We start from the raw sequence: 27,525 nt of genomic DNA on the forward strand, positions 1-27,525 counted from the left end.
TGACAATGACGTGAAAATTACTGAATCTGCAGTGTCTTTTGAAAGTCAGAGGCTCATTTGAAACCAGTTGCAGTTGGATGAAGTCAAAGTCTTCTTACTCTAGTAACAAGATTACTCAGCACTATGAAGGAAAAACAATTATTTTATTTCTTTTAAGAGAATGAATGGGAGTGATGATTGCAGCCAGAAATTAGTATTCCATTCACCTGGGTTCCATGTCTGAGCTCCAAGAATTTCTGTAGTGTAGTTTTTATTGTTGTCCAGGAATTTCTGCTTATTTTGATTAATTGGACCCTGAAAATGAATTCAAAGCTTTGAGTCCAGCAAAAGAGGCATCTCTTTCCTTTAGAGCCTCATACTTGTACAATACCTCTTAAAACATGGGCATCATCCTCACCAGAATTTTTCAAATGTGAAAATAAGTCAGAGCTTCTCTTTGGTAATTTTAACACAAAGGGTATCTGGTCTTCAAGACAGCAGTCTTTCTACACACACACACACACACACACACACACACACACACACCTCAAAATGGGGCTGCACCAGGAGACACTTATTTTGTAAAAGGAAACAAGACCAGCTGCCATCAGCTAGTCGGGAAAACATGTTCAGGAACTTTGCATTCCATCCTACTTGTCCATATCCCTTTCTTCTGCATTGAAGTGGCAGCTCTGGTTACTGTCGTCCACGTTTCTTGACTCCTCAGGTTTGATATTTACCTTGAGGGCCTGGCGCTTGGTTTGCTTGCCTTGCCTTGAAGTTGGCTTGCTCCTTGATCCGGAAAATCAAACACCTCGCTGCATGCACACACGCTATAGAGAAGGCTTGGAGAGGGGACAGAGGATCAGAAATGTTGGTGAAGCCAGCTAGAATGGATGTTCAATAACTGGCCCATAGTAGGGGCTCAATTAAAGAGAATCTGGTTCTCTGCATAGGTGTCTAAGGAAGCTCCCAGGGTGCACTGGCCTTGGGGATCTCTAAGGTCTGCTCTAAGCCTGAAGATCTTTCAATATAGGTAAACATATGGCTGCAGTCACATATTATGCTCTAAAACACAACATCTGTGTGCTACAAAGGCACATTATAACATGATTATTCACCCATACAGTTTTTAAAATACATTCCACACACATCCCTCAAAGCATGAGACGTGCAAGATATTTATATGTCCACTCCAGGAGCTGCGTGCTTCCTTGAAAAGATATTTGCATCTAGTGAAGATAAACTCAAGCGAGTGGTAGAAAGAGATGCTGTCAGTGTCCAGCTCACTTCAGAGCTCTCAGCTTCTTTAAATTCCTAGTTTATTATAATTTCTGTGGAAATTACATTTCATCAAATGAGGATTGGAAAAAAGAGAATATTAACCTTTCGGGTGATTATCCTAGGGAGAAATACTTAATATCTCTTTTTTCTACCTGGAGACTTCGTTAAATGATCTTTTGTTCAAAATTTTGTTCATAAGCACCAGCCTTTGGAGACATAATCACTCTCCCATTAGCATATCAGAAAAGATCAACCCAAGAGTAGGTACATTCCCAAGGACTGAAAAAGTGAAGCAAGAATGGAATCCAGAAGGTCCAGGCCAAAATGATTTTGAGTGTAACCATCCAGTTAATAGGCTTCCCTGTGGCTCAGACAGTAAAGAATCTGCCTGCATTGTGGGAGACCCAGGTTCGATCCCTGCATTGGGAAGACCCCCTGGAGAAGGGAATGGCAACCCACTCCAATATTCTTGCCCAGAGAACCCCATGGACAGAGGAACCTGGTGGCCTCAGCCCATGGGGCCGCAGAGTCCCAACACAACTGAGTGATTGACACTTTCACTTTGTTTCATCCAGTTCATGTTGTTAGCGCACTCTATGAGAACAGGCTCTGTAGCCTTATGTAGTTAATATAGGCTAATGTAAGCAAAAAAAAAATTTCATTATCTAGCAATGTAAAAATATATTGGAATAAAAAATTTTAAATACAAGTGGTGTCATGAAAGTTACATCATGGCAAACTGACATTGGAGGAAAGAATACTCAAAGCTTTCTTGTTCTGAATCTTGTTGGTTTTTTCAAATGTTCACAGTTCTGTCTGTAGAACGGTGATTTTCTCTGTGATGGCCTCTATCCAGACTGCCTTCCAAAACATCTTTTCCACTGGCCATTCTAAACCTCTGTTCTCCCTACAGTTCTTTCCGCTTTATTTCTAGTTTTTCCCCCAACTCACCCTTAGCCCTTTATCTCCTGTCACTTTCATACTTTTAATCCTGAAACATCAAAATGATGAAGAACAGCTCTTTATTGGCCAAGAAAAATGTCATTCATTGTTCCCATTTTAAGGGTTAAATACTATCCCCTTTTCTTCCAAATGCCATAGTTGCAACTCAGAGCTTTAGAATAAAACATTTTGTATTTGTTATATAAACCTTGGGGATTTACCTATTGTGCTAAACATAGAAAAGGGGTATTTCATTTCTTTTATTTTTTTTTTTTTTGCATTGGAGCTATCCCTTTGACTTTATTTTCATAGAATTCCATCATAAAATTTTTAGATTTCTTACAACAATTATCAAGGAGCAGGAAGATTTTCTCATCATGGTCTAAATCAGTCACTATTTATTATTATTTCAGCTGTTTAAATGAAACTATCTGCCCAAAGGATGGTTATAAGTTATAAAGATATTATCTTACTTATACTCCAAGCAGTTCATTGCTATTTTTTAGCTGTTTTTGCTATTTTTAGCTATTGTACCTGTTCTAGCCAAGAGTTGCACCTCTCATTAAGTGGGTTGGTCACTGATTATAGTTAAAAGTACGAATAGAATTATTTGATAAAATTATCTTGATATCCGAGGACACCAAATACCCTTCAAAGGGTATTTTCTTAGTGTAATCCCGGTAAGTTGTTTACTATAAATTGAATAAAAATTTCAAATGTGGTAGAAAACAGAATGGAAGATAAGTTAGTCATTAGAAACCATACGGTGGAATGAAATGGAAATTTTAGAAACCTACTCTTCAAATTCACAACTTGTTAAGTTTGGAAGTTTATTGCATATTGCCAGATCCACACTAGCAGAGTGAAGAGAAAAATTGAGACAATTATCCGCATAATTCAGACAAAAAATTAAGATCCAAACCCAAACTGTTTTGCCTAAATAATCTTGTGTTTGAATATTTTTTTGCCTGAATTGTTTGTCTCAGTTTGCCACTTCATTTTGTTAGGCTAGATCATCATTACAACTTACTTTTATAAAAGTTAAAGACATATTTTTTTTTCAACTTGGATCTTATACATAGTACATTCATTATTTTATATTTGAAAACTAACTTATCAGAAGTTCTTCAATCCTGTGGCCCTTGAAAGTTTTGCATTTTTTTCTGAAGCAATATAAAAATGCTTATGGTGTGTATGCAAGCTGCTGTTTTAATTAACTTTCCTGAATTTCAAACATCTATATTTTACTCTCTTATATGCTTTTAACTAAGGTATAGTAGATGCATTTTTGCTTCAATACTAATTTAAGGTGTAATATTCATTTCTTTAGAGAACATTTTTGTTGTTGTGCATGCCTAGTGTTTTGTACGTTGTATATTGCATTCAGAATATTTTTTTCCTTCTCACCTATCCACAATGCAATGCCGTTCCCATGATGCACCTCTGCTTGCTGTTTACCTGTATGTTAATTCGCTTGAATCCCATTGGCCCACTGCCATCATGTGCTCGCTGCCTGTTATTAAAAGACTCAGTCGACTGCCAAAGCAATGAAGCGACCTCTCGAAGCATCTGTAGACCTGGTACTTTGACCTTTCACCTTTCGCTTTGCATGTAGCTTTTCAGAGAACCATCGAGATTTGTATTACTTGTAAAATATCGGTTGCGAAGAATCATTATGTTTAATTAATGAGAAAAATCCAATAAGGTGTTTAGCCATCTCATTTTCATATGTAATATGTGGAATAAATTAATCCTAACAAATTTTAATACCTTTTCCAAAAGAGTGAAGCAAGTTTAAATTACTTGGCTCGTAAAAAAATTCTCACGATAATCCTAATTAACCTTGAAATTCAAGAAATTGCCATTTTTAGTTAAAGAAAAGAATAGGTATTAATATTAATAACACAAATGCTTCCTCCCCCTCCTCCCCCTTAGAATAGTTTAACTCATTTTAAAAGCTGAAGTCATTTTTCGCTGTTGTTGCTTGATAGTTTTTCTTTTCCTTAGTTAAGATGCTACCGTTTTGGGGTTACCGAAGTCATGCTTTCGCTCTCAATAACAAGTTCTCACTCATCCGACATTGCCGCTGTTTACATTAAGGTGCATGGCAGAGGCATCTCCTTAGCTGTCCTTTTTTAAACGTGTGTGGCGGTTGATGGTCTCTGTGGACACGGAAGGTGTGTTTGCGTCGAGTTATACATGTCTTGTCCGATCCTTCACTCGCAGGCCTTCCCTCCTGGTGCTCTCCACCCTTTACCAAAGAGACAAGCGCTTGAGAAGAGCAGCGGCACTAGCAGCGTGTTCAGCCCCAGCGTCTTGCACTACCAGCAGGCCCTCAGCAGCGCCCAGCTGCAGCCGCACGCCGCCTTCATCCCCACAGGTACGTGCCCTGACCGCCCGAGTCCTGTGTCCGTGTGCCCTCGGTCATGTGCTTTCTCTCTCATTCCTTTAAGCTGTTTGGTGGCATCTAGTTTGCTTTTTCAGAGGTACGATCAATACAGCCTGAGACTTGTCCTTGTCCTAGCTATCTAGATAACTTACCTTGCTTGGGACGATAGCTAAAGACGGTTAGGATTCTAAAGCCAAATATTCTGTAGAGTTAAGTGACCGACTGAACCCATGAGAAGCAAATAGCACGTAGGGCTTTGGGTTTCTCGTATTTACACAAACTGTGTAAAACTGTTTATGTAAAGAAGACCTCTTATGTGTGACAATTGAAATTTGTCATTAACCCTGAATGACCTAAAAATAGCAATTCCAGTAAATACTAACCTTTTTTTTTTTCTATTCCTATTCAGAGCACTAAAAAATCAAAAAACAAAAAACAAAATGAGGCTATTCAAATTAAAGCAACCCTCTACTCATATTTTTACATCCATTCTATCTCTTTTGCCATCCTTCTCAACTTCCTCCAAGTTCACAAATAGAGAGACCTCTTATCCTCAGGTTCTAAGCCAATGCCTGATAATAGTAGGTGCTAAGGTGCTTTAACTGTCATTCTACTAAGAAATGAATTCCATTAATCATAGACTCTTGAAGGTTAAAGGATTCTTAGTGATCTCCACATCCAATTGATTGTTTTACAGATGAGAAAGCTGAGGCCCCCTAAATGTGAAGTGACTTCCCAAGGTGGCAGGACTAATAAGAAAAAGACCTAGAACCCAGTTACCCTGAGACCAGTTTGATTTACATGACATGACACCAGCCAGCCTCCATATGTGGAGGCCAGAGTCCTCTTTTGGAGTCTGGAGTAAAACATCAGATAAAAGTGAAGAAGCAAAAATACAATACATGCCAACCCTCCTCCATATTTTTACCCACCTCCCTGACCACAGACCTATATACATATACAAACACAGTCACCATAAATGGCTGGGGTTTTGACCTTTTAATCTGAGCTAAACGCAGGGGTAATATTTGCAAAATAAACTTTGCTAGAGGATCAAAAAAAAAAAATTTTTTTTAAAAGAACCAGGTGTCACTTAAGCTTTAGTGAGTAGACTGTCCATTGAATTCTTAATTTGAAGTCAAAATTTTCATCCCATGATAGTGACGTAAAGGTCAATATAGATGAATAACAATTTTATCATAAAGAAGCATACTGATCCCAATCCACTTGGGTGGACTTTTCAGGTTTCTTACCCATTTTCTCAAATACTGTAGCATATCTGGAATTAACATAGGAGGGAGTTGAATAAATATTTCTATCCTTTTCTGCATATAAAATCTGTACTTTGAAATGAATTATTTTTAAGAATATTTAGATTGTAGTAAAAATATCAACTGTGTGAGTAAAGTAGTTCTTAGCGTACAGTTTTCTTAGTTTAGTTCTCTTAACATAAATAGACTCACAGACCTATAGAGTGAGTCTCTAAATCAGTTATTATCAGGGCTTCACTCTTGTCCGATTACAGCCTTAATTGGTGACGTTTCAGTACAGTTGTAGCACTGCAGTGATAGTACTTTTAATCCACGGGATGTAACATGTTTATAAAATAATTACGAGAAGGTGAACTTTTCTTGAGGTTCTGTGTGGTTTCTCCAAGGGTCTTATTTTATAGACCTCATCACTAGATGTTTTAAGGGAGAAAAAAAATGTGGAAGAATATACTGAGGGGGAAAACAGAAAAAGGCAAGTCTGTTTCTGAAGACTGGTTCGTGATACCACCACCATTTTCTGGGAATGCCTCTGAAACCATGGAGTAAGCCGTGCAAAAGGCTGAAGGCCTCGAACCCATACTTAACTCTTCCTCTTTTTGTCAAATCACTGGGAGAATTCTCACTTAAAAATATTTCACCTGGAAACCACGTAAAGACCACCAAAGCAAGAACAGATAACATCCCCTTTTTGCCGTGGCCTGATTAGAGTTGGTGAGAGCCTTGCGGAGAGGGCCCAGAGGCTGCGCGGGCTGTGTGGTTGTGTGGTTGTGCCCTTCTGCCCTCTGCTGGACTCTTTAAGAGCTGTTCAAGCATGTCCAGCAGCCCTCCATTGAGAGAGCTTTGGGAGCCGAACAGTGGGTCCTAGCCCACTTGATTCTGTGCTTTAGAAGTATTTACAACTGTAACATGATATAAATATAGTGAACAGACATGTGGATCTCATGCTCTGAAGTGTATTTCAACTTCTGTGAAGTTTTCACATGTTCCTTTTAAATGATGAAAGAATAATTTTATTAAAAGGATTTTAGCATAGTCCTGGGCTTCCCAGGTGGCTCAGTGGTAAAGAATTCGCCTCCCGGTGCAAGAGAGGCAGGAAACTCGGGTTAGAGCTCTGGGTTGGGAAGATCCTCTGGAGGAGGAAATGGCAACCCACTCCAGTATTCTTGCCTGGAAAATTTCATGGACAGAGAAGCCTGGCGGTTTATAGTCCATGGGGTCTCAAAGAGTCAGATACGACTGAGTGCACGTGCAAACACACACACACACACACACACACACACACACACACACACACACACACACAAGCATAGTCCGTCCCCCAGTTAATTCCATAACAGAAAATTAGTGTTTATTTTCCTCTAGTTTTTATTTCAGCTTTCTTTCTCATAGGCCATGTTTGTAGCCTAATTTAAGATGATAATGATGATAATCAGTCTTTGTTAATCATTGTTGTTTTAAATCCTGCAAATTAAATGATGATGCTCAAAACTTTTTTTTGATGATGCTCAAAAATTTTTTTTAAACTTGGTAAATGAAGGGCTCATTACTTTTTAACTAACTGATTTTTCTATAAATACATTAACAATTATCATAAAGATGAAACAAAAACTGTTTATGTTCTCCTGGAAGTTAGGCTTTATTGAAAGGTCATTCGCAATGAAGTTTTTAATATACTGCTAAAATTCTCCCATTAATACAATACGACTTTGAATTTTAGGAACTCTGCCTTCAGGCTGGGGAGATACTAATATAAAATATTATGCAAAATATGGGATTCTTCCCCAAACCCATGCTAATATAATTATCACCCTGGTTGATGCCCTAGCACATTTGCAGTGGGTGGGATTTTTCCTTTTTGATAGGAATTATTTTAATCTAGTGGTTATACTTTTTTCTTTGCTGTTAGGAAAGTGACAAAAACCACACACACTTACAAAAATAGCAGCATGATAATTCTTGGCATTTCTCTGACAGGTTTATTCTGAGTTCCTGTAAGTGTTCTTATCACATGACTCTTCAGGATAGTTCTGCCAGTGGCAGGCATTAATTATTTGCATTTTGCAGATGGGAAAACTGAGGCTGTGCGTATGCTGCCAAGTGGGATATATGATTCATGGAAGTGTCCCGATAATCCTACTCAGAGATTCTAGACTTGAAATACTTGTGCAACTGAAGCAGAAGATGTTTGAGAAGTCTTTGTTGATAGAATTAATGCCTTAGTGAAATGCTTCTACCAGTCGGAACAGAGGTGGCCCACTGACTCCCTCATTGACTTATTTCATTAAGTTGGAAATACAGAGTAAGTAGAACAGGGAGGTGCTAGCGCAGATATTCTCTAATGATCAGAAACCATCCTCTTACATAAGCTTATCACACATCTTGATGAAAGATCGGTCAGTGTTTAGTGGAAGCGCTCTGTATATAACCACAGCAGAATGTATTTATCCTATTTAATTCAGCAAGCTGTTCTTGAACACATGGTCTGTTCTGGGTTCCAAAGGAATAGGAGCATACAGAGGAGTTCAAAACAAGCCAAAAGTCAAATATCATGCAAAGCACCTTAGGGGATTTGAGAGTGAAGAAGAAAGAGACAATATATTTGGCTATCAGATCTGCAGTAGGTGGTGGTGACGAACGACGTGGAGCAAGAAAGACTCACTTTGGAAAGAAAGACTTTCCGAAGGAGGAAAATTTTCCTTAGGACTTTGAGAGGAAAATTCTACTAGTAGGGGAAGAGCATCCCAGCCAGGGGGAAGAGCATGGATTGGGAAGAGTGCATTTGAGGAATAACAAATTGTCCATTGTATTTCTAGTGTGACGTACTGAAGAGGCTGTGTTGGTGGGGGGAGGGTGACAGTGGGCTGAAAAGGCAGAGATGGGGCTTAGAAAGAACATCAGGAGAAGAATCTGACATTGAGTAAGATAGCCACACACTGCAAAAATTATGTGTTTCAGATATTCATATCAGGCTTCCCTGGTGGCTCAGCTGGTAAAGAATCTGCCTGCAATGTGGGAGACCTGGGTTTGATCCCTGGGTTGGGAAGATCCCCTGGAGAAGGGAACGGCTACCCACTCAAGTATTCTGGCCTGGATAATTCCATGGACTGTATAGTCCATGGGGTCACAAAGAGTCGGATATGACTGAGCGACTTTCACAATGTTTGCATCACTTTTGGCCCCATAGAGATGCTCATCACATTAATTTGGTTGAGCGTTTCAGCCACATCCTGAACTGAGGCCAAAAGATAGCCGCCACCCCCGCCCCCTCCCTAGCCCAGCCCAGTGTGGCTGCAGGAGCTGCCTTTGATGGTTTGCAACCCTGTGACATTTGTGTGTGTTCCAGGGAAGCCCATCCATGTTGGAATGCGAAAGAATAACCTGAAATTTCTAAAAGAGTAACTTTGAATCCAGCCATAGTTGACTTAGTTGACTTTGAAATCATTCACAAACTGAATTTTAGGAACAAGTTGCTCCCAACACACTCACGGTAGATGAGAACATTCACTCAGTTAACTGACTACCTACTATGTACCCCATAGATGCAGACAGACACAAACCCTGCCCTCCAGAGTTTACAGTGGAAGAGGAGAGGTGGATTTCAATGAGTAGCCATATAAACGTATAATCAGAAATTTTATGAGTATAATGAATGAAAAAGTAAAGAGTTGAATAAGGTTTAAAATGGAAACTGATTTCAGTGGCATGTGAAGATAGGTAAAAGAACAAGTGAACAGTTTTTGGAAGAGGCAACATATACCTTAAGACTTGAAAATGGGATAAAGATGATTTTAGGCAGAGGGCTTAGGAGAAGCTCAAAGGCAGGCCAAACATGTGATGAATTTGGTTCAGAGAAATGAGAGGCTAATCTGTCTGGAGCTTGGTGCCAGGGGGAGAGGCGTATAAGATGAGCTGAGGAGACAGACAAAGACTAGACCATGGGAACCTTTATCCTAAAAGCAATGAGAAGGCAGTGAATCATGTGCAGCAGAGATGTGAACAGACCTCTACTGGGGAAGGTTTACTCCACCAGCAGAATGGAGCCTGGACTAAATGGGGGTGAGAATGGATGCAGGAGGACCAGCTAGGATGTTACTGCATATCCGAGCCCAGATGTCATGGTGATCAGGCTGAGAAGTGGCAGTGGAGATGGACCAGCAGACAAACAGAAGGTGCATTTTAGAAGCAGAATTGCACTGTCTGATTGGTGAGTTGGACCAGGGAATTTCACAAGGGAAAGTGATATCCAAAAGAGCTTTCAGTTTAGGCTACAGCTGCTACATGGACGGTGATATGTCCCATCTAGCATGTCTGGAGGTGCAGAAACGGTTGTTTTGGAAATGCTTGAGTGTATTAAATTTGAGATGCTTGTGAGATCTCCCAAGTAAAAAGGCTGGATAAGCAGTTAGGTGGAATGACCTGGAGCTCAGAGGAACAATCTGGGAGGGATACATACATTTGGAAACCTTGAACTTGTAGATTATATTTAAATCCTACATTGAATGATACCATGGAATGAATGATATACTAGAAGAAAAGTGTAGAGTAGATGAAAAGGAATCAGTCTGAACCCTAAAAACTCTAGTGTAAAGACAGAGTGTGTGTGTGTCTGTATGTGTGTGTGTTTGTGTGTGTGTCTGTGTCTTCAGAAAATCAAGAGAAAGAGAAAAGAGTGGTTTATTACAGAGCAGCCAAGTGCTAAATGTTACTGTAACTCAGGAAGTTAGATGAAGATGGAAGTGCTCCAACTGACTGCAGAAATACAGAGTTCTTTGATGACTCAGCAGTTTGAGTGGAGAGGCGAAAATGAAAGTCAAACTGGAGAGGACTGAAGAATAGATGGGGTCAAGGAAGTGAAAGTGGATGTGTAGGTAACTTTCCAGAAGTTTGATTGTGAAGAAGGTTAGAAAGGTAGGGCTGGAGAAAGCTAGGGTGTCATGAACAGGATTTGGAGATGCTTGTATGTATGTTTCCATTTGGATATATTAGCACATGTTTGCTGAAGAATCCAGGAGGAGCCCAGTTAAATAGCCTCTTCTTCTGACTAGTTATTAATATTGGCCTGATCAAAATACAGATCAGGCCAAAAGTCTCCCTCAGGTGTGATCAGTTCAGCAGAGAGAATAAAGACCTACACATCTCAGAGTCTTCATCTAGTGTCTCAGAAGGCAGTTGTAAAACCCTAAGTGGGTATACCTACTTTGATTAAAAACTACTTCTCTGGCCACATGACACCCAATCTTCAGTTATCTAAATCCTTACATTACCTTGATTTTCAAGGAGCTGAACCAGAAGTAGATGATTCTTTTCAATACCATTCTTTTATTGGTATTCCACAACATGCGTTATATTCATGGTCAGTTTTCTGATTCAAGTGTATTAATAAGACCATCCACAGGTTAAGACAGCTATTCCCAGGGAAGGATTGAAATCTACCCCCTCCTCCCTCCTTTCTACCCACCTAGACACCAACTTGAGGTTTCCTAGGAGTTTCGTCAAAGGTACCCCTCAGGGATCATGTAGTGGCAACCATAACAACCCCCCTAACCCCAGTCCTGTCCCAGCCCCAGTTCTGCAGTTTTGCCTCTGCAGAAGGCAAAACTTGCCTCTGCCTAAGCAGTGCTTAGTTTTATTGGAAGCCACTGCTCCTTTATCATAATGAATCTCATAACAGAAAATAGGTGACACATATCCTGGTCAGCCTGTCAGGGGAACCTCTTCCTACATTGAGGGCTTTCAAGCAGCAATCTAAAATTCACCTGACCCACAACCCTTTGATTTGGAGGGTATAGAATCTTAATTACTGTTTTTATTTTCATATTGTCATTGACACAAAACATTTTACAATCACACAAGCAAACTCTTGATGCAATAAGGTCAGCGTGATCTAGTGAATACCCAACCTGACCTGGATTTTAGGAATAGATTTCTATTTCTAGCCTTACCCTTGACTCCCACGATGCATGACCTTGGAGTAGTTACTATGCCTCAGATTTTTCATCTGTAAAATACCCACTTCCTGCCTCGGAGGAGGAACTGGAGAATGCCTGTTAAGATACCGTGAGGTCTTAGAGAAAGGAGACCGCCGCATGATCACATGTCATTCTTATTAGAATCATGTCGATGGAGATGAATCCATAGTGTGAAAAGCAGTGAAGACTGTCGGCTTAAAATAAGTCAGATATATCTGTGTCCGCACTGAAAATGTGAATGACTCTACAGGACTGTGTTAACTAACCCTACTTATTTCTGGTTGTGCTTCGATCTCACTTTGAATGTTAACTCTAAACCGCTAACCTGTTTCTTTCCCTTTATTCACTTTTTCCCCACCTACCATTGCATGACACGCAGGGTCAGTTTTGTGCATGACTCCCGCTCCCAGTATTGGTAGGTTCCAACCTTTTTTATTTGTCTTTTGTAGTTTGTACAATACCTGCACGTGACCGAGATTGATTTCAGAGATGGTAGAGATGCTGTAGGAACTGGTAGATCTGAAGGCTTATTTGGCTTTAGAGTTAACGTGTAGGTTTTAAAATGTACTCATAGACTTAAGAAAATGACCGTTTTAATGTGACTAGAGCAACCACTACAAGACATGAAACCACAAGTACGAGTCTGCTTTTTAATGATCTGTATTTTGTTTCTATTTAGAGTTTATATGGTTTTAGTGTAAGGGGGAGAAAAAGCTTACTTTATCAGAGAGGCAGGCTAATTTCATCAATGTTTTAAAGTTTCATGTGGTGTGCCTTTATCTCCTCTTTGCTGTGTGTTAGAGTTATCAGAGTTTCCCAGAAGTACTTATTTTAAAAGATTATAAATGGATGTATTTTGAAAACAAATGTCACAACTGCCTTGCTTTACTATACTTTCTGATTTTGTGTTGATTTATTTGTAATGAGTATTTGTACCTTACTATTCCCGTAGATGTTAACTTTTAATAATACATACATAAGTTATCCCCACACTTCCCAAAGCCTTTGTTCAGAAATCTGTCTTAAGGACACATGGATTAGTTCCATTTACAGTAAAGAAAAATAAACATTGGTAAAATTTGCCTGTCTATTTCACAGTGACTGTGTTAGATTTTACATCAAGGCCATAATTTTTGCTTCACTGTTTATGGACCCAAATAAACCACAATCCCCAGGATTTCCAGTTCAAACAGGCGGCCCCAAATTGACCCCCAGATTTCAATTTAACTGCAATTCATTCCAAGAAAATTCTGACTTGCCAAATTAGGCCTACATATTGAGGTTTTGATGTTTTAGAATGACAATTAAAAAATGAATATCATATACTCTTACTTCATTTTGACATTACATTTTGCATTTTTAGAAGCACCCTTCATTATAGGCACCATAGGCTGTGAATTGGGAATGATCTATTGCTAGAAGTAAAAATGTTTGTAAATACATCAACCAAAGTAATCTGCTTTGGCCTTTCTGGGAATCACTGATTATGTTTTAAAACTTCCTTTAATTGTACTTGTAATAAGCTATTTTCCCTTTTTTATTTCTCTCCCATGCTTCCTTGCTTTGCATTGTGATTGCATGCCATCTGCTGGTTTAACCCATGATGGCTTGCTGCTCTGATATTCACCATGCCAAAATACCACTTCTATTACCATAATGCTACACCCTCCTGTTCATTGCTCCCATGGTTCCCCTCCTGAAAGTACCCATGATGCACAGCGCTACGTCAGCCACTGTCTCTGCAGCAACAACTCCTGCAACAAGTGTCCCCTTCGCAGCAACAGCCACAGCCAATCAGGTTTGCTCCTTTTAAAGCTTTCTTTCACAAATCCCGAACTCTAAATGAGTGCTGATATTTAAAAAAAAAATTCTCGGTGAGAATTTTTTTTTCATGTTTATCCATCAAATTTTATTTTTTTGATTAGTTTATAGCCAGCATTTATGGACAGGTTGCACTTATTTAGAGTTAACATTTACTGCAAATAATGATGTAGCTATGTTTTGTGTTGCACTGTTTGTTTTCGTACCTAATATTGTGTAATTAACCTGACAGGCTTACGTTCCTTTTAGTACAGCATCATGTATCCAGTGGTTTGTGAATTGTTGCAGAAAAAAAAAAAAAAAAGAGAGAGAGAAAAGCATGCCTGGGGGTGCTTCAAAACTGGCTGTATTTGGATTCAGTTCATTCAGACCCTGTTATTTGTTGTGGAGGAAAAGAAACATTCTCCTCTCAGGAAAGCCTCCCTTTTTTCCTTAGTGTCAAATTTGAGGTCTGAATGATCCTGGTTAACATTTCACCTTGGTCTTATGTGCTCCTCACACTCACTTGGTTCCCAAGTGAGAGCCAAGCGGTACTGGAAGCAGAGTACCTACCCACCGAGTTCACAAAGGCTGGATATAACCGATAAAGGGGCGTTTAATTCTTTTGGTCTCATGCATGTGCCAGTGAGACCATGGATGGACTATTTCTCAGTGAGGGCCAGTTGGCTGTTCCCTGTCGTCACGGGCTGACTGTAACCCTAACCCCAGCCAACCAACTTGCAAACGTGTGCGCTCAGGGTCCCAGGAGAGAAGTATGAGTGTCAACTCTCGCTTGCCCGGAAAACACACACACACACACACACACACACACACACACTTGATTGCGCATGCGCTCCCTTCACAGACGAGCTGTTTTGATTTTGTTCTTAGTATAGTGTTTTGGTTTTTTGTTTTGTTTTGTTTTTAACAAAATCGACTGTACTGATAAAAGACGACAAGAATTATAGGAGGAAGGGGAGGGAAGGTCCCAGGGAATGGAAGAAATTGGGAAAAATGATGTCTGGGTATAAATGGCAGATTCCAAACTCTATTCTGCAGGCGGGAAGGGCTGATTCACACTTCCTTCCTTGTTCAAGTTAATAAGTGTTGCCTGAGCTGTAGGTCTCATCACTGGAAAGATAGGTGTGAGTGCCCTTGAATGAAGAAACGAAGGCAAAATCTGTGAGCTCCCCCCGTGTCCTTTGAACGGTGATAGAGCAGAAGAGAACAAAGGCGGGAGGGGAGAGAGGCCAGGCGGGCACCCAGGCAATGCCAGCTAGTGACAGCGCTTCAGCTCCTCACTCACCACCTCGACAGGCCAGCTTCCCTCTCAGGAGAGCCAGCTCGGCTTCCAAACAGATGTAACAAAGAACATCACATCCGTTTCTTAGCTGGAGGATTTTTTTTCAAATGATAGGCTAGGAGAAGGGAGAGACAGTGTGCGTCCTTCCATTTTTAGGTTCAAAGCTCCTCTTTTCACTTGGTCCTTCTTAGTAGGGGATGTTTCTTTTAAGTCTAAGTCTAGCCTTCTTGAGCTATGTTTTTGTGATTTTTGACAGAAGTTTTGCTGTAAGATCCGTTCATAAGAAAACAAGTTTCAAGTGGAATATAGTTTTGGTTATAGTGGAATATAACATTATATTTTTATGGCAAGTTAAGCACTTTTCATACAGAGAGCTCTTTCTTGGGAATGGAAAAGAAATCAAGATAAAGAAATACTTTGGAGTTTTAGGTTACGTCCCTTTATTATGATAAATTCTTGATCCTGTATCATAAATATTTTTGCAACCTAGTGATTTTTTTGGCCCCGTTTGGTAGAAAAGTATTGAGAGATCACGTGCCTATGTGTAAGCTTATGTATTTGTGTAAGGAGGAGGCGTAAGCTGTTCAGAAACTAAAATATATCACCTTTCAGCACAGTATGACTGGTAAAGGAACTAATAAGTTAACTTCAATTAAGTCCAAAAAACTAAAATTACAGGAGTACTTTACAGTAGCTTCAAGAATCCTAGATTCTGTGCTTTGCAATTTATCAGGTATAATCATTGCCGGACTTCACTTCGGTGATGACGAAGAGAAATCCTTTAGTGGCTCTCGATGAAGTTCTTCTTTCATAAGAACATAACAGAAAAAGAACTAGTAGTAAACATAAATTCTCAGATATCATACTCTTAAAGTATTTTCAACAAGTTTCAAGGAGCAGAGCCACTACAAAAGAACTTGAAAATTCTTTTAGTGCCTAGGAATTCAGAATTCAGAGAGATTTCTAATGACTATGAAATGGCAAGTTTTCATCTTATTAAGATTTCACCCTTTAGGCTTACATTGAATCATATGGATGTGAATTGTGTGTCATTTAAACAAAATGAACCTTGTTTCCTCACTTGTGAAAGGAAGATGAGAACTGGATGGCCGCTGAGGTCCCTTCCAGCTCTTGAGCTTCAGCACATCTGTGGTTCCTTAGCTGCCATGCTAGGCCCAAAGCATGAGATGATAGAGGTAACCATTCCATTCTCCAGGGGAATCTCTGTGTCAGGAAGGATTCTTCCTTCTCTTCACTGAGTCATCTGTTCTTAACACAAAAAATGTGGGCTTACCTGGTGGCTCAGATGGTAAAGAATCTGCTTGCAATGCAGGAGACCCAGGTTCTGTCCTTGGGTTGGGAAGATCCCCTAGAAAAGGAAATGGCAACCCACTCCAGTATTCTTGCCTGGAGAATCCCATGGACAGAGAACCCTGGTGGGCTACAGTCCATGGGGTTGCAAAGACTCAGACACAACTGAGCAATGTAAAGATGTGGTAGCATTTTCACAGTATTCTAGTTCATTGGACCAACTGTCAGTTCAAATAGTTTAACTCTCATAGGTATGTGTAATTAGATACAAGTCATTCATAGAAGAAGAGAGACCAGAACACCCCATGACGGCTCCTCCAGCCCAGAGTTCCTTTATATGTCACCCCATGGCTAGTCAAGAAGAACCAACAGATTTATAAATTCTACCCTCAGGGCTTAATCAGGATGCCAGCAGTGAAAGTTTTAACTGAACTTAGACTTGCAGTTTCAAATTAAATGACAACAAAACCCAAATACTTTGGGGAAACAAAGAATACTGTTTTGGTTATTTAGCTCTGGGAGTAGATATAAGAACAAAAGTACAATAAGCAAATTTACCAATAGCTATCTCCTGTTTCAGTTAAGTTCTTTGGGCCTTAATATACAAGTTATACCTAATAATAATATTATTTACAAATTATGCAGATGTCCAAGATACTATTCTAAATGATTTCTCATATAATACATTTAATATTATATCATATATTTTATATCATGTGAGAAAGAATACCTATGTATAGGATACACACAGCCTTACTATCAGATCAGTTCAGTTCAGTTGCTCAGTCTTACTATAGTGTTATGATTATCGTTGTCCTCATTTTATAGATGGTAGACCTGAAACCAAGGTTAACTACCTTAGTCAAAGTTAAACATCTAATAGATTGTCTTGCTAGAATGTGCTCTTAAGCACCTTGCTATACTGCCTCTCTCTATAATTACAAATGAATGAAAGTCACTTACTCCACAGATAAAACTATCTCTAAAGTGAAACTCAATAACAACAAGCTCTGTTGCTTTAGGGAAAAATGAAGGAGTGCTGCTAATGCAGCTCAAACCGAGGTGAATTCCAAGTTGGGGAGACGGGCTGAATCTGAGCAGAGCTTCAAGTTAATTATGTAATAGCCAGGTCACATTTAGAAACTATATACAAGTTGATGTATATTAATTATGATATAGAACTATTTATTAATAGACTATGTAATATTATACCCAGTGACTAGACTGAAAATTATGAATAATTTCTGTGCAAGTAAGATGAGAACTAAGATGAGAAGTGGAAAGGAATTAGTCATTAGTCCTGGTGAAGCAGATTCAGGGGCATTTGTGTGAATTTGTGTGAATCACAGCCCTGGTCTTTAACCGCAGCCTCTGCCGCTCATCTCATAAGTAGCATGGTGACAAGGGAAATCAAAAATGAAAATGAAGGTACTGTATAAGCCATTCAGTTTCAGTCCACTAACAGAAGGTCAGAATGTATAAATCTATAGACGCCTATATTAACGCCAATTTAATCTCAGAGTGTCCAGTAAAAGAGGCAAGGTCCACAGTGTAGTAGACGGATTATCTCATTTTTTTCATATTATAAGAAATTTTATTAATAAAATGAGAGTAGAGATTGATATCCCTCCCTGGAATTATTGTGGTATTCTATTGTGTCATTACAAAAGACCCTGATGCTACCAAAGACTGAAGGCAAAAGAAGGGGGCGGCAGAGGATGAGATGATTAGATAGCATCACCTGCTCAATGGATGTGAGTTTGAGCAAACTCTGGGAGAGAGTGGAGGACAGAGGAGCCTGGCATGCTGCAGTCCACGGGGTTGCAAAGAGTCAGACCCGACTGAGTGGCTGAATGACAACAACATCATCCTGTCATTGCTTTATTATTAATATTTTTCTACTTCAAAAATACATTCTGTTTCAAAAGGGGAGAAAATAATTTCCAAGTAAATATATTTTAAATCTTAGTTTCTTCATTTATATATGGAGATTATTCAGCTTACCTAATGACATCCTTGAAGGCCCAATTATATTCTGAGTCTTTCCCTGAACCCCTGCAGCTAGAATTTCTTTTCCTACCCTCTGAATTCCACAAGGACTTGATCGGCATGTCCCTTAAAGCATCATCATTAGATAGATGGAATGACAGCACAAATGTGCAAAGTGGGGAAGTATAAAGCTTCGTGGAGAAAAACTAACAATCCAATTGGTTAGAGCACCGGTGTCTGGGAGCGGTAACAGCATAGGTTTGACGTGGAGTGTGCAAGACTTTAAATGCCGATTCCGAGGTAAAGGGCCCGGCCTTTACTTGGCCATTGAAAGTTTTTAAGCAGGAAAGTGAGAGGATGCAACTCTTAAGAAGAGCAAGTAGATGGATTCGAGGCAGGAGAGTCTGTGGAGGCCAGGGAGAGGCTTCCACAAGATCTACACTGGGACAGTGGCAGCTGGCAAGGGGCCGACTTTGTCCTGCCTCTGCCTGTTACGTGGAAACCCAGTGGCTCAGTAGTAAAGAATCTGCCTGCAATGCAGGAGACTTGCAGGAGATGTGGGTTCGATCCTTGGATTGGGAAGATCCCCTGGAAAGGGAAATGGCAACCCACTCCAGTACTCTTGCTTGGAGAATCCCATGGACAGGGGAGCCTGGTGGGCTACAGTCCACGGGGTCACAAAGAGTCAGCCACAGAGAAATGTAAGAACAATCTCAAGCTATGGCAAAACCTGGTCAAATAAATGTCACACGGCAGAAAAAGAGATTGGGGCTGACATGAAAGGTTACCTGCAGGAAGTGGCTTTTCTGTAGGACCTGAATTCAAGGACAGCCAGTTGGGTGGATTCCCTGGTCAAATGCCTCTAGGGTGCTGGCTCCTAACCTGTGGTTCCCCACCCCTAACCTGCGTGAGACCTCCCAGGCCTTATTCAAAAGAAAGAGTCCCTTCAGATCTGGAGTGAATATGTATTGTCTGTGTGTCCACAGTTAGAGTTGTACAGACATGTAGGGAAATGATTCATCTAATTCATTCTAGTCATGGGTCCATGCTAGGAAGATGAATTCTTACATATTGGATAATAGGAATATTTTAATGGAGCACCCCATGCACTGCTTTTAAAGCTGGTGAAATCAAATTATATTTCTGGCAAGATGTTAATAACACTAATCAAATCTCCAAAAAGTGCTGGTTGGTGTTTAAAATTAGGACCTTGAGGTCTCATCGCATCTTCTGAATTCTCCTCCAAAGATTAAATCCATTCAGCTGGAAGCTGGCCTTAGGAAGAGTTTGTTGAAAATTAGTTAATAACATATTATGCATTCCTACAGCAGAAACTAACAGAACATTGTAAAGAAATTATACTCCAATTTTAAAATAATAATAATAAAATGATACATACATTCCTATCCCTTCATTTGTTAGGATATTTTGTATGTCAGAAAATCCCCATTGTGCAAACATGCCTGATAATGTTTAGTATATATAATAATCAATTTCAACCATATCTTACCAGACAAAATAATTACATGCATATATTATGTTTTATATTATGCTTTATCAGGCATGCTACAAAGTACTAAAGAGAGATGAGAAAAGTTTAAGAGCATCAGAGTTTACTTACATCTCACATATAAATGTGAACACAACTTCTAAGCTATTTGAGTACAGAGTCTTGAATATTGATATACAGAGTTATAATAAATCACCCTATCCTAACTAAGAAATCTAGAAAGGTCAGGTCATGTTTTAGTTAATCTCTCGTCTCAGAAAGTTTTATAAAACATCTATTATTCAAAGCCATCTGTTAGGACTATATTCAGACAAATGTAGGAGGCACCAAACATTCCCCACTGTTCCCCACTTGACCCATTTGGAGCCTGTGTTTTTTTCACAAGAAAAATCCGGGTTCTGCAAGGCCCCAGTGTGGGTGAAGTAGACCCCCATCAGCCCCCTCCCCTGAGCCACACACAGAGTCACCAGCCTCCCTGTCCAGATGGTCCAACTGTGACTCACTCCTCTCTCGCCATTTGCTGGGTCCCGAGAACCAGATGACAGAAAGCCCCTGGGCCCCAAGTATGTTGTGCCCCCAAAAGGCCTGGACAGCAACTGTCTAGACCCAGCCCTTGTGAAATAATGCTGGGACCGAAAGACCTATCTCAGCATCGCGATGCTGCTAAAGGTGTGTGTTGCACCTTCTCTAACTTTTTGCTGATGTTCTAACTATGGAGGACGGCTCAGTTTCAGTAATGGATTGGGATGCCTCAAATGAAGAAGAATTGCCATATTAGATAATTTGCAGGGAGAGGGAGTGATTGTGTGTGTGTGTGTGTGTGTGTGTGTGTGAAGACAACAGGGTAGGGGGGGAGAGAGGAGGAGAGAGAGGGAGACTGATTGCTGTGTATCTCTTCAAGTCAAAGAGCAAAGCAATAAAAATGGCGGCATTTTGCATTCATTTAACGCCACTAGTTAAAGCTGCTTGACAGAGTCTGAATTCCATGCCACAGTGTGCCTGGGGCACTGGAATCCAGACTTGCCGTGTATGCGTGCTAAGTCGCCCAGTTGTGTCTGACTCTTTGCAACCCCATGGTCTGTAGCCCATCAGGCTCCTCTTTCCGTGGGATTCTCCAGGCAAGAATTCTGGAGTGGGTTGCCATTCCCTTCTCCAGGGAACTTCCTGACCCAGGGATCGAACCCACATCTCCTGCATTGGCAGGCAGATTCTTTACACTAACACCACCTGGAAAGCCCTCCAAACTTGCTAGTCTGGTCCAAAAAAAAAAAAGAAATGCTTGAGGTTCAGGGAAGGAGAGGTGGGAAGGCTGCTCCGTGTGTCTTAGGGGGAGCTGGGTCTATGAGAGCCATAGAGAGGCAGATTTTGTTTAAGAAATCAGAAAATAAGGGGAAAAAAAGACCTTTTTTTTCCTGCAGCCGCTTTGCAGAACTACCATGAGATTTAATTAATATATGTATTTGCAGATTCTCTAAGGAAAGGCTAAGTTATATAAGTGTTGTGATCTAGTACATTTTCATTTTTCATGAATAATTTACACCTCATGGTGAGAAACTTGGGCAGGATTCTTTTGTATATAGCACCTAAAGACATCATATCAGTTCCAATTTCGTGCAGCTGAAGAGAAAAATGTCAAGGGTTCTTATGTGGAACTTGACTGCATGGTGGATCATCCTACTTTTATTCTACCTCAAATCCCATCCTCTTTTGCATTTTGATGGAATTTGGGAGGCAATCTTTTCAGATTGAAAAGTCATATTCTCAGTAGTACTTCGGCTTTTGTTGACCGTCCTAAAAGTATGCTCATTTTTCTAACTGTAGGTTTTCTCTTTTGAGATAAATATACAGTTCATCCCAGAGGTGTGTTTCCTCCCAGCTGTAGCTGTGTAAGGGAAGAGAGGCGAGGTGCAGTGCAGGAATTTGGATCCATTGCCAAGGGTTGAAAGATGAATGGGGTCTCGTCCTTAATACAAGTTGCTGTGGACAGAGTCCGTTTTTTGATTTATAGGTATTTCTCTTCCCAAGTTCTGCCACTGCTGCCTGCCTGCCCGCCCACACTTCTACCTGCATGTCTGGGGAAGTTGTCAGCCTTGCTGTGTGGGTGGATGGAGAGGAGAGATCCTTCCAGTCTCCCGATACAGAGCTAGCCTGAGTGTCACTCCACTTCCTGGTTGTCACGCCTCCACGAGTCAGGGACAAACTGGCATTAGGTGCGGCCTCTTAGACCCTTCTAGCGTTCCCTCTGGGCCACATTGCTGGAGGCAGTGTTTCCCAGGGTCAGACCTGTCTGAGTCTGCTGAACACGCTGGAGACACCAGTGTGGTGAAGTGCTAATGGTACCTAGGAATTTACTGCCTAGTCAGATGTGAAGCAATCAGACAGTGTCATAAAGGGAAAGTGTCAAGTCCTCGAATAGAAAAAAAAAAATAAACTGCATGGCAGAACTTTACTCCTAAAGTAGGGAGGTGGGTCTTAAAGGATGTGTAGGAATTAGATAAGGAGCAGATGAACTGTCCCTGCCAGAGTGAAATGTAAGGGGTAGAGCTAGGGGTGAGCTAAGGGGCAAGGAGGGCTAGCATTATAAACGTACCAGCTTCATGCTTTACGTGTGTCTTCATATTTAGCGCTACCAGATGGGTTCTGTTCTTCCTCTTTAACGTGGGAAGACATCAAGGCTCAGATTTTGCTGTGGCTCTATAATCAGTAGAAGGGCCTCCCTTTGACCTCAAGACTCTCTAAGGTCAGTGCTTAGAGAGCACTGGTCTCTCTGAGGTCAGCGCTTTCCCTCATCCTGTCTTCTTCCCCAAGCCTGGAGTTTCAGAAGCAGTCTCAGTCTTTCCCCACAGTAGACGCAGACAGAGCAGCTCTTACTGTGTCAGGTCTAAAGCAGGGGATGGTGTGGCCAAGGCCCTGCGTGCAGTGAGTGAGGGGGTGGAGAGGTAGCACACACGGGCAGGACTGGCAAATACCATGGAGCAATGAGGAGGGGTTAGGGCACTGAGGGCATTGAATGGCAGGCTGAGAGCAGGGCAGCAAAATGCTAAAGGGGGCTTTGCAAACCCCCATCTACTGGACGTGAGTGGGGAGGTGTGAGCTGGGGTAGACTCCAGGTTAACTGGTGAGAAAGCTACTCCATTGATGAAGTGATGAACTGGGATGGAGAGAAAGATCCTTTTCTCATGTGTGGGGAAGGATGAATACAATCATCCCTTCGTATTTGTGGGGCATTGGTTCCAGGACCCCAAATGATACCAAAATCTACAGATGCCCAAGTCTTGTATAAAATGGTGCATTTGCATATAACCTATCATCCTCTGTTAGACTTTAAATCATCTCTGCATTACCTAATGCAACGTAAATGCTATGTAAGTAGATGCCACTGCACAACAAATTCAAGTTTTGCCTTTTGGAACTTTATGATTTCTTTTTTTTTTTTTTCAAATATTTTCTATCCATGGTTGGTTGACTCTGTGAGCGCAGAGTCCATGGATATGAAGGAGTACACGTGCTCACTGCCCAGTCATGCCCCACTCTTTGTGACCCCATGGCCTGTTGCCCACCAGGCTCCCCTGTCCATGGGATTCTCCAGGCAAGAATACTGGAGTGAGTTGCCATGCCCTCCTCCAGGGGATCTTCCCAACCCAGGGATCGAACCCAGGTCTCCTGCATCACAGGTGGATTCTTTACCACTGTGCCACCTGGGAAGTCCATGGAGGAGGACAGACTGTAACTAAGAAAGTCAGGAACATTCAGGGAGGCATTTTGATCCTTTCTTCTCCCAGTGGCTCTTTCCAGCTTCCGAGTATCTCTGGATTCATCAACTTTCTGGCCCCTGCCACATCAACCTTCCAAAAGGCATCTCTCCCCAAGATTCACATAAAGAGTGGTTCCTGTTGACACTTGCTCACTTTTATTTGTGCTAGTGTAGCAGTGTTGGTCGCTCAGTTGTGTCCAACTCTTTGCGACCACATGGACTGTAGCCTGCCAGGCTCCTCTGTCCATGGGGTTCTGCAAGCAAGAATGCTGGAGTGGGTTGCCATTCCCTTCTCCAGGGTTGATTTGTGCTATAAAGCAGCACAAATGTGCTGACTGGTATTTTCTGCCATTGGTTTATGAGAAACTATAGCTCATCTAACATTTAGACTCCATCATGCCTCAACATCATGTATAATATGCTGGAACTTTGGGTCTGTTTTAACACCAGGTGGTGAAATGATATTATCATCACCCTCCCCTTGCTCAGAGTTTGTGTCAATGAGCTTCCTGTAATCAAGCACAGAGGCTCTTCACTGTTTACTGCAGTACATTTCTGGAAGCAGCATCATTAAGCTGAACGTTGTAAAATGTCACCCGTTTTCCCAAAGTCACTGTCACCTCAGGCATTGCAGGTCTGACCTAAGACCCACATCAACTATATCAAAGCAATGAAAGGCGTTAAGTCCTATGAGCAACCTGACCACAACCAGGCCATCCTTCTACAGTAATAGAAAAAGGGAATGATGATGCAAGTTACACTGTAATTCGGAGCAAGTCCCCAGATCAGCAAGGTGGCTTATCCAAGTCCCATAAATAATAAGAGAAGCATGACTGGGACTCGACTGTCCCTGTCCTGCTTAGGGTAGTATTTTTTCCCATTTGCCACACTGTCTTCTTGAGAAAGTGCTTTAAATGATCATTAAAGGGGCCCCAATGGGTTTCCCTGATGGCTCAGTGGGTAAAAAGAATCTGCCTGCAGTGCAGTAGACACAGGAGATGAGGGTTCGATACCTGGGTCAGGAAGATCCCTGGAGAAGGAAATGGCAACTCACTCCAGTATTCTCGCCTGAAAAATTCCACGGAGAGAGGGGCCTAGCAGGCTACAGTCCATGGGGTCGCAAAGGATTGGATGCAGCTGAGGGACGGAGCACGCACAGAGGGGCCCCAGAGTACTCTGGAGCATGCACACAGCCCAGAGCTGACCCAGGCATCTGTTAGTAAGTGCCTACCGAGTGCCAGACACTGCGCTAAGCTTCTGTATGAAGTAGTCTCATTAAAACCCCCACATGGCCCTGGAAGGGAATATTCTTATCCCCAGTGTATAGATAAAAAAAAACAAAACTGCAGTTTTGAGAAGCTGAGAAGCATGTTCAAGATCATCTCTTAAGTGGCAAAACCAGATATGCAGCCTTCCATAAGCTCCTAACCTTCCATTTTAAAATGAGGAAAAGGACCTGGAATGGTTAGACAACTTATTCAAGGTCACATAAGGGATTAGAAGCTGAGAAGCCCAGACTTGGTCCTCTCTCTGTCCCTCAAACCACAATCCAGCATGAATGTGCCACCTGGACCTTTTTTTGAACAATCAATAGATTTACTTCCTCCTTAAAATTTAGAAAGGTTTTGGATGAATCAAAAAGGTTAAACTCGATTCCTTCTTTTTCTCCAAATGTCGTCTCCAGTAATAATTTCATAACTTTTCCATTAGTCGTCCTTTTCAGTATTTGTCATTGTTATCCCAAAATATTGGAAAGGACCAGAGAACCACTTTAGTTATGAAGATTCAAGAGAAAAGGAATTGCTTGAGTCAGTTCCAATTGTTCATCTTTTTCTTTTCTTTTATTTGCTCTTCTCTGACCCCTGTAATATTAAGGTTGTTCTTGAACAAGGAAAGAAGTTAAAATAGGGTAATCTAAGTAGTTTGTGAAGAATGAGAAGAATACTCCATTGTACTCCTTTGCCTTGGAAAACTGTGTAAAGAATTGCTTTCTTTTTTTATTTCACATAAGCTCATAACCTGAGTTCTCTTATTTTTACTACCATGTATGTGGACCTGTATCAGAACAGGTGAAGGTTTAAAAATTGAAGAATGATGTTTATTAGATAAGACTGGGTGTGCAGAAGTATCCATAAATAGTGGTCTGCTCTAAACACAGTGATCTAAGAAATATTATTAAGTGCCATACCTTGTCTAAAGAGTCATATCTGTGTTTTTTGGCTTAGCCTAAGAAACTACCTGGTGGCTCAGAGGGTAAAGAGTCTGCCTGCAATGCAGGAAACCTGGGCTCAATCCCTGGGTCCAATCCCTGGGTCAGGAAGATCCCCTGGAGAAGAAAATGGCAACCTACTCCAGTATTCTTGCCTGGAGAATCCCCATGGACAGAGGAGCCTGGTGGGCTATAATAGTCCATGGGGTCACAAAGAGTCAGACATGACTGAGTGACTGCATTATTTATTATTAAGAAACTAAAATAGGTGAAATATTACCAAATGATAACAGAGCATTATGTGCTTACTACCACCAAGCACTTGTTAATTATATGAGGCTCACAGCAATTTCTGTTAGGGACAACATTTGATTCCCATTACAGAGATGAGGAGTGCTAAGAATAAAAGATGTGGAATCACTTACCCGTGGTAATACACATATCAGGTCTAGAAACTGGGTTTGAACTGGATTTAAATTTAGAGAGTTTAAAGAGTGCCTGTCATGGGATGTAACTTTCTGTTGCAGTAGACATTGATCATTGTATGCACTGGATATTGATGCTTTTATAATAAAAGGTTTTAGTTTGAAAAATGATTAATATGAATGACAGTCGAGACTTTCATGAACAATAAAGAAATTCAGCCTATATTTAGTTGTCAGTGACAAGTCAAGATATACATACACAATAAGGGATGTGTATTTGACATTTAGAAAACCCTAATCTCATCAAAATCAAGTTTATTATCAACACATATGGAGTGTCATATAGACCATGTAATGTTTAAATGCACAAAATTATTATTTGAAGGCCTATTTAAATAGAAGCTGAGACCAAATTTTGTTTCAGATTATGAATCTTAAGTAGACCAATGGAAGGAAGCCAGGGTATATCAACAATCACTATTACATATCAGACACTTTATATACATTATTTAATTTAGTATTCAGTAGAACTCTGTGAAGTGTCTTATCCATTTCTCAGAGGGGAGAAAACTTTGAAGAATAATTTGCTGAAGATTCAAGCAGGTTGGCAGTGGCTGGACAATTTGAGAACTCAGGTTCACCAGCCTCCAAATCCTGTTCTCTTGTGTCTGCACTATATTTGAATTAGATGGGAGCTTATGGTCAATGTAGAACTGGGATGATGTTCTTTATATGGTTCCCTTAAAAACTGCTAACTAAAGAATCCACCTGCCAATGCAGGAGACGTGTGTTCAATCCCTGAGCTGGGAAGATCCTCTGGACAAGGAAATGGCAACCCACTCTACTATCCTTGCCTGGGAAATCCCGTGGACAGAGGAGCCTGGCGGGCTACAGTCCATAACGTCGCCAACAGCCGGACACAACTGAGCATGCACTGTCTGTACTTAGTTTAACTACTGGTTTACAAAGTTTTAACCATTTAAGAAGAAAGTTCCAGTGGAAGCAAGCCTTTTAAATCTCAGTTCAAGATATGGTTTGAAAATATTGTTAGTTGATGAGATCAACAAGGAAATTCACATTTCAGTCCAGTAAACACAGCTTAGAAAGCAGATGAATGAAGACAACTCACTGTTCTCCATGTGGTGAACTGGCAAGAAACTTCTGTAAAGAGTCAGCCAGGAGGAGTCCTTTCATCTAAGACTTTCTCTCTCTCTGTCTTTTTTTAAAACAACAATAATTTTAAAAGAGATACTGCTTTTCTCCACTGTTTCCATGAAGCCTTACCTTCACATAGATCTCAGATTAAACAAACATCACTACCTAAGAATGAATGTTTTGGGCAGCCTCGAGGGGCAACTATGAAAGGAGTGACTTGAGGTTAATTTGTTGT

At 40.8% G+C, this 27,525-nt stretch overlaps 1 protein-coding gene across 4 annotated transcripts in view; it reads left to right on the forward strand.

The window, feature by feature from the left end:
• The window catches only part of MBNL2 (muscleblind like splicing regulator 2), a 164,903-nt gene that overhangs the window by 123,216 nt on the left and 14,162 nt on the right, over positions 1-27,525 (forward strand). Inside the window, exons 6-8 of one of the 4 annotated variants that reach the window (XM_061133892.1) lie at positions 3,732-3,785; positions 4,432-4,585; positions 13,538-13,632. In XM_061133892.1, the coding sequence (XP_060989875.1) occupies positions 3,732-3,785; positions 4,432-4,585; positions 13,538-13,632 (303 nt within the window). The remainder of the gene's footprint in view (positions 1-3,731; positions 3,786-4,431; positions 4,586-13,537; positions 13,633-27,525) is intronic. The other 3 variants (XM_061133891.1, XM_061133895.1, XM_061133893.1) reach the window with 3 other exon arrangements.

The sequence above is a fragment of the Dama dama genome, chromosome 30, assembly GCF_033118175.1.
Source record: "Dama dama isolate Ldn47 chromosome 30, ASM3311817v1, whole genome shotgun sequence".
NCBI lineage: Eukaryota > Metazoa > Chordata > Mammalia > Artiodactyla > Cervidae > Dama > Dama dama.